Below are 13155 nucleotides of genomic sequence, written 5' to 3' on the forward strand. Positions count from 1 at the left end.
ATTTTGTGTTTGCAGTGTTCTTCCACTGTATCTCTTTGGAATGTAGTCTAAATTTGGTTACCTTGCCCTGTCTTCACCGTGTCACAAAGAAGCAGCTTCAGCCTATCCGCTTACCCTGGAAGCCTAAAGATTACTTTGGTAAAGACTTGATTAAAGGGAGAGAAGCATGAGTCAGAGACACAACTATGAAAAGTCTATAGCTGAAGCTGGGTGTGGTAGCTCATGCCTATAATCCCAACACTTAGGAGGCTGAAGGACGATTGCCCCAACTTTAAGACCTACAGTCTGTGTTTCAGGTGTCTTTAAAAAACCAAAAAAGTCGGTAGGGCATGGTAGTGCTAATCCAAGTGCTCAGGAAGCAGAGGCAGATGGATCTCTGTGAATTCGAGGCCAGCCAGGGCTACACAGAGAGTTCCAGTACAGCCATGGCTGCTATACAGAGAAATCCGGTCTTGAAAAACCAAATTGAAAAACAAAACAAAAAAGTCTATAGCTGAATTACAGGAATGAGTAGTAGAGGTGAGAGAAATGGAAAGATTTGAAATATAATAGAAAGTAGAATTTAGTTGATCTGGGGGCTAGGAATTAGGAGCATAGTTGCCATCCCAGTTTGATGTGTTCCTACCTTGTTGATCAGGTCTCTAAAACTAGGTTTTAAAATATCCTGATCTTAACAGATGGTAGTAATCTCCATTTCCATTGTAGCTGAGCCTTTCATTGTGGTACATCTTCATTTAGCTTGCCACCACTGAAAATGGATTCTACAGTGATAGTTGGCAACTATAAGCAAAAGGAAGAAGAAAAACCTTAAAGATACTTACTAGTGTGCTGAATGACCTGATTGCTTGGGAATTTTTTACGGTTGGAAGTTTTTAATTTGAGCCTAAGGAATGATGTATTTTTGAGAATCTAGGCCAAGACAGGTATAGAATCACAAATGAACATGCACAGTCAGGTACTGCTAAGAAAAATGAAATAATGATATAAATTGTTGTAATAAGTAGTCTTATGTCTTCACGTATTTAGTGTCGGATTCAAATACAGATAATGCTAACATAAAAATGATGCAAACAGAAGTATCCTGTAGTAGCAGCAAGCACACGTGGCTAAACAGAAGAGTGATTTTCACTTGCAGACACCTCTCAGTTGTGCTTATTATGTATGTGAGCTTTCTAAAGACTTTTCTTTTCTTTTTTTTCTTTTTTCTTTTCTTTTTTTTTTTTCCCCGAGACAGGGTTTCTCTGTGGCTTTGGAGCCTGTCCTGGAACTAGCTCTGTAGACCAGGCTGGTCTCAAACTCACAGAGATTCGAGTGCTGGGATTAAAGGCGTGCACCACCATCGCCTGGCCCTCTAAAGACATTTCTAAAGCTAGTCTTAGTCTTCTGTATCAGGCCATTAATAATTCAGAGTTATAATGAACAAAATTGAGTGACTTATAATTCAATCTTCTCTCCATAGTTTTCTGGGGTACCGATATCTGCAAAAGAGTGTTTATGGAAGGATGTAGTTATTGTTTCTATTATGTAAATAGTTCCACACTCATTAGTTTAGGAAGTTTCCTGGTGAGTCACATTGGTATGAATCAGTATGATTCATTTATTATGATCTTCTGTTTTAATAACATTTTACCTATCCAAAGATTTGAATACTCAGAGAAATTTGCTACAATTGCTGTCTCTTTTAGTGAAAGTTAAATTGAAAATATGCCTTATTTTGATGGAAAGAATAAAAACTGCTTGTGGTGAATCATACTTGTGGTCCATGAGAAACCCATTTTACTGTGGTATCATCTTTTAAAATGACAACTATCAATTATTCTCTAGTTTCCAGAGTATGTAGTGATTTAAGTGTTTACTAGCATTGGTTGAGTAAACTCTGAAAAATATTCTTTTAACTGTATCTCACATATTAGCATGGTTTTTATTGAATATTCTTAGAGAATGCTGACATGTGTTTTAGTATTTTTGATATAGTTAATGGATAGCTGGCTATCTGATTCATTAATATTGTAAGCCTGTGGTGTACACTTGGTAGCCATGCCTTTGAGAAATAAAATAGAAACCAGAAAGGGAGCAGTATAACTATTTTTTATGAATTTTTATGTGGAAAGTATTAATTTTGCTTTTGAAAATCATTGCCCATGAGCCAGACATAGTAATGCTAGCAGTAGGGAGGCAGAGACAGACTGGACGGTACAGCAGACTCCTCTCAACCCTCTTCCCATAGATCTTTGGTGACAGAGGTGCTGCTTTGTCTGAGGCCTCCTCTGTCTTATCTGACTATGAGAATGGCTTTTGGAATTGCTAGTGGGCTTTCTTCTCCTGTCCTCTGAAACTTTGCAGTGGAACTGTAGTCAATTGCTTAAAATACTAACTACTATGTGGTTGGTTTCCTTTCTCCCTCAAAGTTGGAATGTCAGAGCAGAATGTCTTAAAATGTCTTTAAGCATTATAACAGTAAATTCTAAGATACCTGATTATATTCTGAAATGCCAAACTTAAGATCATCTGTCATTTTTATAAACTTCCCTGAAAACAAGTCAGCCTGAAAAACTGATACTTCAACCTTCTAGTTTAGTCATAATTCTCGAAATGTCAGCTAAATAGACCAATTTTTTAGAATTTGATATGAATTTTTTAAAAATGTATTTGCTTAGTTGACTGATTTGGGCTTCCCTGTAGCATTGTACCTTTATTTTTCCTTTGTAACGTACCTCTTCAAACGCCGGCTGCTAGTGCTGATGGCCACCACTGCTTGATCTCTAGCTATATATACTGGCCATTCCAGCCCGACAGTTAAGTAGACACCATTTTCCATTTTATAGTTGAGGACCCCAAGATTTAGCAAGATCAAGGTATCTTTCTCATGCTTGCTTAGCTGCTAGTGGTACAGCTAGTTTTGGATATGAATCCATCTTAATATAGACTCTAGATAAGTCTGTATAGAGAGAAGAGTGATCAAGTGATGCCAACAAACACAGAAATTGTGTAGGAAAATGAGGAATGAGCAAAGCTTACAGAATACATTTTTCAGACTTAACTAGCTGTTTTCAAGGGAATTCTCAGTTTGAAAGCAAAGACAGAGTCGACCGGACGATGATCAGGCGAAAGTGAATGGGTAAACTGTAGGGATAAGGGAAGCGTGAGGTGTGGCCAGCTTTTCCAATTTAACATTAAGAGGAAAGAAAAGAATAGGGTAATTAAATGAGCGTGTAGGGTTATGGATAATTTAGGAATTTTGTTATTACAATCTTAAAAGTCTTAGAATATTATTCATGATGGTTATATTCATGTATTCCGACAAATAAGTAGAGTGTTCTGTGTCATGTTATTAGAGAGCAAGATGAGATTACTGCTCTCATGAAACATCGGTTTTTTTCTTTGTTTGCTTTTGTTTTTTTTTTATTGCGAAAAGAAGAAAAAAAACATAAACAAAAAACAAGTTTCCACCTCCTATCAGCCTCCCATTTCCCTTCCCCTCCTCCCACCCTTCTCCCCCTCCTCCCACCCTTCTCCCCCTCCTCCCACCCTTCTCCCCCTCCCCCCACTCCTCTCCCCCTCCCTCTCCAGTCCACAGAGCAGTCCGGGTTCCCTGCCCTGTGTTAAGTCCTAGGTCCTCTCCGTCCATATCTAGGAAGGTGAACATCCAAACTGGCTAGGCTCCCACAAAGCCAGCACATTAAGTAGGATCAAAACCCCCTGCCATTGTCCTTGGTGTCTCATCAGCCCTCATTGTTCGCCATGTTCAGAGAGTTGTTTTTGTTTTTTAAGACAAGGTTTCAGCTTTGGAGCATGTCTGGAACTAGCTTGTGTAGACCAGGCTGGCCTCATACTCAAAGAGATCCGCCTACCTCTGCCTGCCAAATGCTGGGATTAAAGGTGTGCGCCACCACTGCCCAGCATGAAACAGTTTTAATAGAGGCAGATTATTAACAACAAAATAGATAAATCAGGAAATAACATCAAGACAAAACCAAAAACATATGAAGAAGCCCAGTGTGGTATGTGGCTTTAATTCTAGCACCTAGAAAGCAGAGGCATACAGGTCTCTGTAAGTTCAGGTTCCAAGATAGCCAGGGCTACATAGAGATACCATATGTTGAACATAAAAACAATTGAATGAAAATCAACACAAAAGCTTATACAAAGCGTCAAAAACAAAATGCAGCATTAAAGACTCTTTCTTCATGGAAATTTTAGGCATATGCTAGCCCTAGGTGTCTGGCTAGAGTTAGAACTCTAGCCAGTGACAGTGGACAGTGCTAAGGCCTGACTTGTGTGGTAGGTAGAAGCAGCTGAGCTAACGAGGTATTAGTGAGTTAGGCAGACAGTATGGAACTGTAGCATGTGGGGTAAGGAATACAGCTTTTTATTATAAGTTAAATGAGAAGCCAAGGTTTGGGACTTTTCAGAAGGGAATTATCTCAGTGAGATTTTCTACCTCAAAAGGAGCACTCTGGTTGCTGTGTGGATAATGTATTTTACTTGTAATGCAAGTCAGAGCAGAAGACTAATTAATAGGCTTTTTGTTTGTTTGGGTTTTTTGTTTGTTTGTTTGTTTTTTTCCCTTAGGAGAAATCACATGGTTTTGGTACTGGAGTCCTAACTGGTAAAAGAGGTAGTGAGAACTCATTAGATAGGATATGTGTTTGGGGCAGTGTCCCAGAGGACCTGCTTACAGATCAGATGTGGGACTACACACTAAGCTGTATGGATGGATGGTACTGTTGTTTTTTTAAAATGGGCAGTGTGAGTTGGAGTCCCAGTGATAACAGATTACAGGAGGGGAAGTCAATCATCTGTAATGTAATGTGCCAAAGAAGATGGGCACACAAGAGGAACTGATGGAAACCTCAGTAGAGGAGGTAGTGTCTAGAGAGAAGCAGAAAGTAGAAGTTTTAAGATGGAAAGGAATTAAGTCAAAAGCACATGTTGGATGGCTTTGATCTACTAATTATTTTGTGTTTCTCATATTAACTTTCTAACTTAAATGCCTTAATCTTTACTTAGTATATAGGATTATGTGTATATGTTTGATATACATAAATATTCTTTCTCTCTCTTTATTAAACAGGTTGTAAGTTCTACAAATGGAGAGTTAAACACAGATGATCCCACAGCAGGACGATCAAATGCGCCCATCACAGCCCCTACAGAAGTAGAAGTGATGGATGAAACTAAGTATGTTTTGCTTATTTCATTATTTTTTTTTGGTTGGTAACTTTGCATTTATGAACTTTATAGTTACATACAATTATTCCACATATTTTTTTCTGTAGGGAATAGAGCATACAAAAAATGATATAATTGATTATCTTAATCACTGTTTAAAGTGCTACTACTTTAGTGAATACTTTCTTAGTACAAAAATTGTAATTTAGTAACTGTGCTCAAATTTTCTTTTAAACTTAATAGTACATTTTTGGCTTTTAATATTAGGAACATTGCATTATGTTACTGCTGTATTTATTACTTCTCTATAAGTGTAAGTACTTGGCACTATAGGATGATGCATTTTTAATGTTACTTTATGATTAATTTTTAAGATGTAAATTATAGTGATGCTGCTTGGAAAATTAAGCATGCAGAACAATGTGACCACTTAATTATGGGATATTTTTGATGATCTCTCTTCCTCTCTCCCTTTTCTTTTCTTTTTGTTTCTCTGTGTATAGCTGCCAGAAAGTATTGAATATGTGGTGAGTTCTCAAGTGTAGGCAGGCAGAAATAGCTCCATTGACTATAATTGCAAAATTTTAGCACCATTTAATATAAACAAACAAACAAATTCTTAGCTTGGAAATTATAATTGGTAAAACCGAAAATTAATTGATGACAATAACATTAGCTCTGAAAAGCAAGAAATAATTGTTGAGGAGCTGTTTTGCCTGCTGCAGCTTTCTTTTCTTTTTCTTTTTTCTTTTTTCTTTTTTTTTTTTTTTGCTTTAAGTTACATCGTTTGGGGCACTTTTTAACTGCATAAATGATATGCCAACTGCTTGTGCTTGCGCATTTGTTTTATAACATGGGAGTTTTTATGTGTTATTTTAAGTAGAAGGCTAAATTTTGAATTAAACTTTACATTTCCCTGTTTTCAATTTTTGAATACATATTTTCCCCCTACAGTATTACTAAAATCTTATTTCATTTCTAACTAGTAAACATCCTCTAATGGTTCTTAATGATATTCTTCCTGGGAGAAATGGTACTTGATTTTAGTTACCTTCTGGTATTTGCCTACAGTTGCAATTCTGTGTTTAAGTGCTTCTCTTATTTTCAAGACAAAATTCGAGTCAGCTTTGCAGTGAATAAAGCTGTAAATGTTCAGTTTTAAAGCCTCTCAGTCATTTTACTTGCATCCGTAAGAAACACTGATTTACTAGCTGAAAACTGAGAAAACTATATATTTTAGGTATGATGCTAAGGACAGTTATGACATAGGGTGGTTGTGTGGTACTTTTTAAGGCTTGTTTCTTTTTCATAAAATGCTGCTAATTCACCTCATAGGGAGTCGGAAAATAGTAGCTGTGGTGAGGCTCAGTTGTCTGTCACATACAGGGACTGTGTAGCTATTATCACACCTATTTATTTCCTCATCAGTCGCTGCTGGTGACCTTCTCATCTGTGCTCTTCATAGGCTGTTGCTTCTTCCATCTCTGTCCCACAGTCTTGGTTAAGCCTGGGTATCTGTGCTCACTTCCTTCCAGAGAGTTACTTTTGATCTAATCTATCCATTATCCATTTGTTCATTCAATGGTTACACTCCTGAGATTTCAGTTGCATTAGTAGATATTAGTACAAGGTAAAACTTGAAATTTGTAAAGAAGAGGATCACTTCCTGACTGAAATGTGACTTTCAAGAATGACATAATACATGGTTCACTTAGTTGTGATGCCTGTGCGCATGTGTGCAGATAGGCTGGCTTTTCTCTGCAGAGGGTATGTGTGTGCAGATAGATAGGCTGGCTTTTCTCTGCAGAGGGTATGTGTGTGTGCAGATAGATAGGCTGGCTTTTCTCTGCAGAGGGTATGTGTGTGTGCAGATAGATAGGCTGGCTTTTCTCTGCAGAGGGTATGTGTGTGTGCAGATAGGCTGGCTTTTCTCTGCAGAGGGTGTGTGTGTGTGCAGATAGGCTGGCTTTTCTCTGCAGAGGGTATGTGTGTGCAGATAGATAGGCTGGCTTTTCTCTGCAGAGGGTATGTGTGTGCAGATAGATAGGCTGGCTTTTCTCTGCAGAGGGTATGTGTGTGTGCAGATAGATAGGCTGGCTTTTCTCTGCAGAGGGTATGTGTGTGTGCAGATAGGCTGGCTTTTCTCTGCAGAGGGTATGTGTGTGTGCAGATAGGCTGGCTTTTCTCTGCAGAGGGTATGCATGTGTGCAGATAGGTTGGCTTTTCTCTGCAGAGGCATTGGAGGGTAAGGGTGAAGAAAGCAATGGGCTTGCTGTTCCTGAAGGGACTGTTCTCCATTCCTTGGAGGATTGTGTCCAGATTTCTTGATATGACATCAAAACCCTTCATAGCTTGCTTACTCTTACTATTTCCTGTTTCCCTCCAGCCTCAGTGTAATTCTGATGTTTTGTCTTTTACTATTGTTTCATTAATCTGCCAATTGTTTTTCTTTATACATCTCTCACATCATGATGTCTTTCTTAATGTATTGAAAATAAGACATTTTTTAACTTTAGATCCCCAGTGGTTAAAATAGAAAACCACAAAAAAATTATTAGTAAGTAATTCACTAAAGCAATTTACCATGCCCGTGAAATATATTATTATATAATACAAAGAAGTAAGGTTGAAAATTCTTCTAAGTGAAAGAGGCAGAATAATGCCATGAATTATATAGCTCCACTTACATAAACTGTGAAAAGGGCAGTGGTAAAAGTATGGCAAATTAAGTAGTGGTTGTCTTTGGCAGAGAAGAAAATGGGAGGGACTGATGATAGCAGGGTTCCTTGAAGGCATTGGTTCTCCTGTTGTGGTGACTCCCACCATAAAATTATTTTGTCACTACTTTATAAATGTAATTTTGCTACTGTTATGAATTGTAAATATCTGATATGCAGAATGAATGAGGCGGCTCTGAAGTTAGGTAGTTATGGTGTCTGTACAATTCTGTAAATAGACTATTTGTCTCTGCATTGTACACTGTATGAGGGCAAATTTTATGACACGTTATTTATATGTGTTATTTTTTTAAAAAAAATATGGAACGCTTCACGAATTTGCTTGTCATCCTTGTGCAGGGGCCATGCTAATCTTCTCTGTATCGTTCCAATTTTAGTATATGTGCTGCCGAAGCGAGCACTATATATGTTATTTAAAGTCATAAAGTTATATGTGACTTTATTCTAGTTGAGTTGCAGGAATCCTCAGAATTTCCTGTTCTTAAAGCTCTTCATTAAAATTCTCTTTAAACAAGCCAGGCAGTGGTGGTGCACGCCTTTAATCCCAGCACTCGGGAGGCAGAGGCAGGTGGATCTCTATGAGTTCGAGGCAGCCTGGTTGACAAAGAAAGTTGCAGGACAGCCAGAGCTGTTATACAGATAAACCCTGTCTCGAAAAACAAACAAACAAACAAACAATAAATAAGTAAATAGGAAATCCAAAGATAAGGAATTGCAGTATGGGTGTTAATTTTAAGGTAAAATATTTATTTCCCAGGAAAATACTAGTTATCATAAAAGGTATTTTTGCATATGCTCTTTAAGCCGGCGCTGGAGAGACGGGCTTCTGAAGTCCTGAGTGGGTGGTACAGGCTGGATGCAGGAATAGTCTCTACCAAAGGTGATGCTGATGAGTCATTGTAGAAGGCATAGGGAAGAACCTCAGATCCAGGCAGGAAATCATGCTTCAGTTTGATTGAGAGAAGTAATAGTGTGTAAGAAAGTGGCAGCTTTTCGCTCATTTGATGGGCAGTTTCTGTAAACTCGCTATTACTAGCTTCTTCCTGGTGTGAAAAGGTAGTAGTAAGTCAAAGAATCTTTTCAAAGGAGCAGTAAATGCAGACAAAGACTGTGCTGTGAGAACAGCCTCCTTTCAGATTGAGTGCCTGGAAGCAGAAAAGAAGTGAGAGGGTGATTTCTTTATCACCTAGACTGAATCGGCTTGGTTTCACGTGGCTTGTATCTTAAAAACCAGCAGGGGTTAACATTTTAACTTCCTCCTTTAATGCCGCTGCTTTGTGGGCCGATGCAGTCATAGAGATGTATCAATGCTGCCCTCTGGTGGTAATTGCTTTAATAGTATGCCATCCTAGTTAGTGGGATTTAGTCTAAAGTTATGTGGACATTGCTTTAATGTAGTTTTGAATTTAGAGAACCTATGCCATTGGAATTTTTCTTAAAATTGTATTTAGTTTCAAGTAAATGATTGGGCATACTTTCTTTATGCCATAATACTCGCATTAGAAAGAAAGGTTTTTTAACAAATGGAAAGAACTTTCATTACCTAAAGACAAAACCAGAGAAATAAGCGAAGCATCTGACTACAGTCCCAGTGTGGACGAGCTAGCAATTAACAGCCTAGTTATCAAAACTTGAATTGCATTACATTTCCCATCGTAAAAAGCTTCTGTGATATAAATACCTTTTTAGTAGAAAATTTTTGAAGGAATATACTTTGGGGCTTGAAATGTCAAATAAGAATATATAGAAACACTTAAATCAGGAAGGAACAGGGACTTCATATTAAACAGTACTGAATTTTCATTGAAATATTGCTTACATTGAATATTTTAAATATGTGGTCTATTTCTTTTATATTTTTGGTTGTGAGCCTATCCTTTAGTGGCCGAGCCATCTTTCCAGCCCTATTTCTTTTCTTTTAAATAACCCCCCCCCTTATTTTACCTTTTACTCTGTGGATGTTTCTTAGTAATTGAAAGATTTACTTGATAATATTTTACCCTGTCTATTTGAGACAGGGTCTCATGTATTCCACACTCAAACGCTGTGTGTCAGAGCTCCTCACCGTTCTATCTCTACCTCCCGCTCAATTTATGTGACACTAGTGACCCTAAATATTGAATCCAGGGCTCTGCCCACTGAGCAGGGTCCCTTTGTGTTTCTGTATTTGAAAATTTATGTATCTGAGATTTGAGAAAGTATTTTGTGCATATAGTTGAAAGTAAATGGGACTGGTTTTCTAATTCCTGAAACAATCTTTTATACTTAGTTTTTGTTTTATGGCAGTAGTTCTAATTTAGGCCCATGAATATTCCCCCCCCCTCTCTAGGCCCATGAATATTTCATCTCTCTCTCTCTCTCTCTCTCTCTCTCTCTCTCTCACACACACACACACACACACACACACATACACACACACACACACACACACATATACACACTCACACTCCCCTCCCCTGCTCATTTCAGCCTTTTCTGGGTGGTTACCGCAGTGAGGTAAAGTTTACATTGTACATGTTTTTACTTAGGGAAAAAAACAACGATTGAATATATAGTTTTTGAATTTTATATTTTAGAAAACATTTAAAACAAGTTTAGAATATATAGTTTTGAATTATAAAATGAATTCACCTTGGCTGTGCTATTTTACATGTTAAGTATAAAATTACTTTGATAAAAATTAAATACGTTAAAATAAGTTTTGACTCTTAAAGAGCCAAAAGGGTAAAAGCAGGTAGATAAAGAGTTTAGATTGTCAGCTATATTTGAGTTTGAGCCTGGGCCATTTGAGAGTCTGCCCTCCTGCCTTCCCAAAAGAAACCTTAAAACAAGTGCCAATCTTAATGTTGTACTTAATCTGTTTTCTCTTTCTCTTGATAAATATAGTGGGAAATATTGTTAATCAATTATTTTTTGTTTCGCTTTGCATTCTAAACTTATTTCTACTAAAAATGAAGTAGGGTCATTATTGCCTTTGTAACACTGGCTTCAGGAATCAAAACTACCAGAAAGAAAGGGAGCAGACTATGTAGATGAACCTTTATAACAGCATTGCACACCGAGATGATTGACTATCCTGAGTGAGATGGGACAGCAGATCAGTTGAGAGTCGGAGCACTGTAGTTCTTCACCTCTCAAAGCAAAGCCTTTTGGACTTACTGGCTCCTTCTTATGTTACACAGAATGTCCTGCTATCCCTGAAAGGCGTGCTGATAGGACATAGTCATAATAGCTGCCATCGGGTCACTAATACCAATGCTTCGCTGATGTGCTCACTGTCTATCCTGCACGAGCCTGTTGCTTTTTATGACCATTGAAATCACTATGATAAATTCAGTGTCTGATAACTTCAGTGTTTTTCTAATAAAGAAATGTTTTCTTCATCTGCAGGTGCTGTTGTTTTTTCAAACGAAGGAAAAGGAAAACCATACAACGTCACAAATGACTGGACACAGAGATCCTGGGGAGTTACTTACATGTTCATATGCTGTCTCGTGATTAAATCATCTCTGTAGTGACCACATATATTTTCAAGGACTCACTCTTGAAACAGAAATGTCATACTTTCACATTTCATTTTGTGGTTGTCTTACATTCATTTCTCCTCCTAATTTAACTTTATGGAAGCTTTAAGATTTTATCAGATATGAGAGCTTTGCCCATCATTGAATGGAGTGGACCAATGACGTGGTATTGATGAACACAGTTCCAGAGGACATTTTTCAGAACCTCTTCTGTTACAGAAAACAATACAGGTGTCTAAGTGTCAATTAATTGCACCTAATTTGATTTTTTATGTCTTATATGAAAGCATAATCAAACAGGAATTTTTTTCCCAATGGATAGTGCAGCAGACAAAACAGTTGCCCAAATATTAAAAACAGCTTTCATGAAAAGTTCCTATTTTGTGACATCTGCATTGATTTCAGTATGACTTATGGTACTGTTATTCATGACTCATATTGACATTCTCTCTGTGAAATCAAGGTACAGTCACTGCCCAGAGGTACTGAGGGAAAGCACTATGGGACTGTCAAGCGGTGGTGGTAAATACATCAGAAGAAATGGGGAAAAGCGCTCAGCTTCTGTTGTGCCATTGTGTACAGTACAGCTGCAGAAGTGGCAGGAGCACCGATTTGTATAATGTCATTCTATGCTTCCAAGTGATAATGTATGTTAGATAGAAAAAAAATGAATGCTGGAGAAGTAATGTATGTTGGAGTTGGAAAAATACACTAAGGAAAGGAAATAAATGTGAAATTTACTGCAGTGTGTAAGGCTGGAGCCCCTTGAAGCCTGCTGTTTGATGGCCGCATCTCCCAGAAGCAGAAGTCTGAGGATGTGCCATACAGTGGTGGCTGTTTGCCATGTAGTTCTTCAATTAAAGGAAAGAAACATACTCCCAGCAGAAACCACTGGGTCACTCTGCTGCCCTCTGTGCACAGTAGTCTCTTGTATTCAGCTTTGCTAGTTCTCTGGACTCTCCTGTCTTGAGCATCGTGTTGATGATGGGAGATTGTTTGGCGAGGGTGGGCCAGGTGCTTTGCCTCCATAGCTTTCACAGTGCTGCAGACGAACAAGGAACAGTTCTGTTAGTAGTAAGACCTTCCTTTGCAAGTGTGCTTTGTTTGAAGCCATAGAACACAGGCATGCTTCTGTTTCTCAAGAGTGAAAACAAAAGACTGACTAGGAAGATACTGTTGATCACATCACACATCCTCTTTCATTTATGACATTGTTGCTCTGTCCATGAAGTCTCTTCTCTGTTGTAAGTGTGAACCTTCAGGTATGCTTATTTATTTTTTGTCTCAAGGTAACATTTAAAATATATATTAAAGGAAATGAATCCACCTTTTTTTTTACTTCATTATTGAATTTGCAGGTATTTAATTGTATTTTGTAATTTATTTTTCTTATTAGCCAAAAGTTCAATGAGTTGCTTTTGATGAATTGGCACCCATATGAACATCGCGAATCAGGACATTGTTTATCATTGTTTTCTTCTAATCCAATGAGCAATCTTTTTTTCTTGATTTTGAGGACCTATATTCAACCTAGAAAACGTTTGCTGTATATTTGGTCAGCAGTTTCCATTCTATTGATATACTGTCATGATGTCCAAACTTCAGGAGTTAAATACTGAATTTTTGGTTTTGTTTGCTCTGAGCAAGGTAGATGGATGTTTTGGCCATTTATAATGTGAAACCACTTCTTTACAGTATTTGACCAAATTTGTGTGTCTATG

The 13155-nt window shown here is 37.7% G+C and overlaps 1 protein-coding gene and 1 non-coding gene across 12 annotated transcripts in view; one reads left to right on the plus strand and one right to left on the minus strand.

The window, feature by feature from the left end:
- LOC121441941 (casein kinase I) overlaps positions 1-12760 on the plus strand; it is a 90125-nt gene extending 77365 nt beyond the window's left edge. For 7 of the 11 annotated variants that reach the window (XM_041643349.1, XM_041643347.1, XM_041643351.1 and 4 more), the window contains 3 exons: positions 5075-5181; positions 5676-5699; positions 11301-12760. In XM_041643349.1, the coding sequence (XP_041499283.1) occupies positions 5075-5181; positions 5676-5699; positions 11301-11355 (186 nt within the window). In that variant the 3' untranslated portion in view covers positions 11356-12760. The remainder of the gene's footprint in view (positions 1-5074; positions 5182-5675; positions 5700-11300) is intronic. The other 4 variants (XM_041643352.1, XM_041643353.1, XM_041643356.1 and 1 more) reach the window with 1 other exon arrangement.
- On the minus strand, positions 8205-8311 carry LOC121441964. Its single transcript, XR_005973523.1, has one exon. It is a non-coding gene; the product is annotated as a U6 spliceosomal RNA (small nuclear RNA).
- Positions 12761-13155: the final 395 nt, after the last annotated feature.

The sequence above is a fragment of the Microtus oregoni genome, unplaced genomic scaffold, assembly GCF_018167655.1.
Source record: "Microtus oregoni isolate MIOR12 unplaced genomic scaffold, Mior012 000085F_ref0000168, whole genome shotgun sequence".
NCBI classification, from domain to species: domain Eukaryota; kingdom Metazoa; phylum Chordata; class Mammalia; order Rodentia; family Cricetidae; genus Microtus; species Microtus oregoni.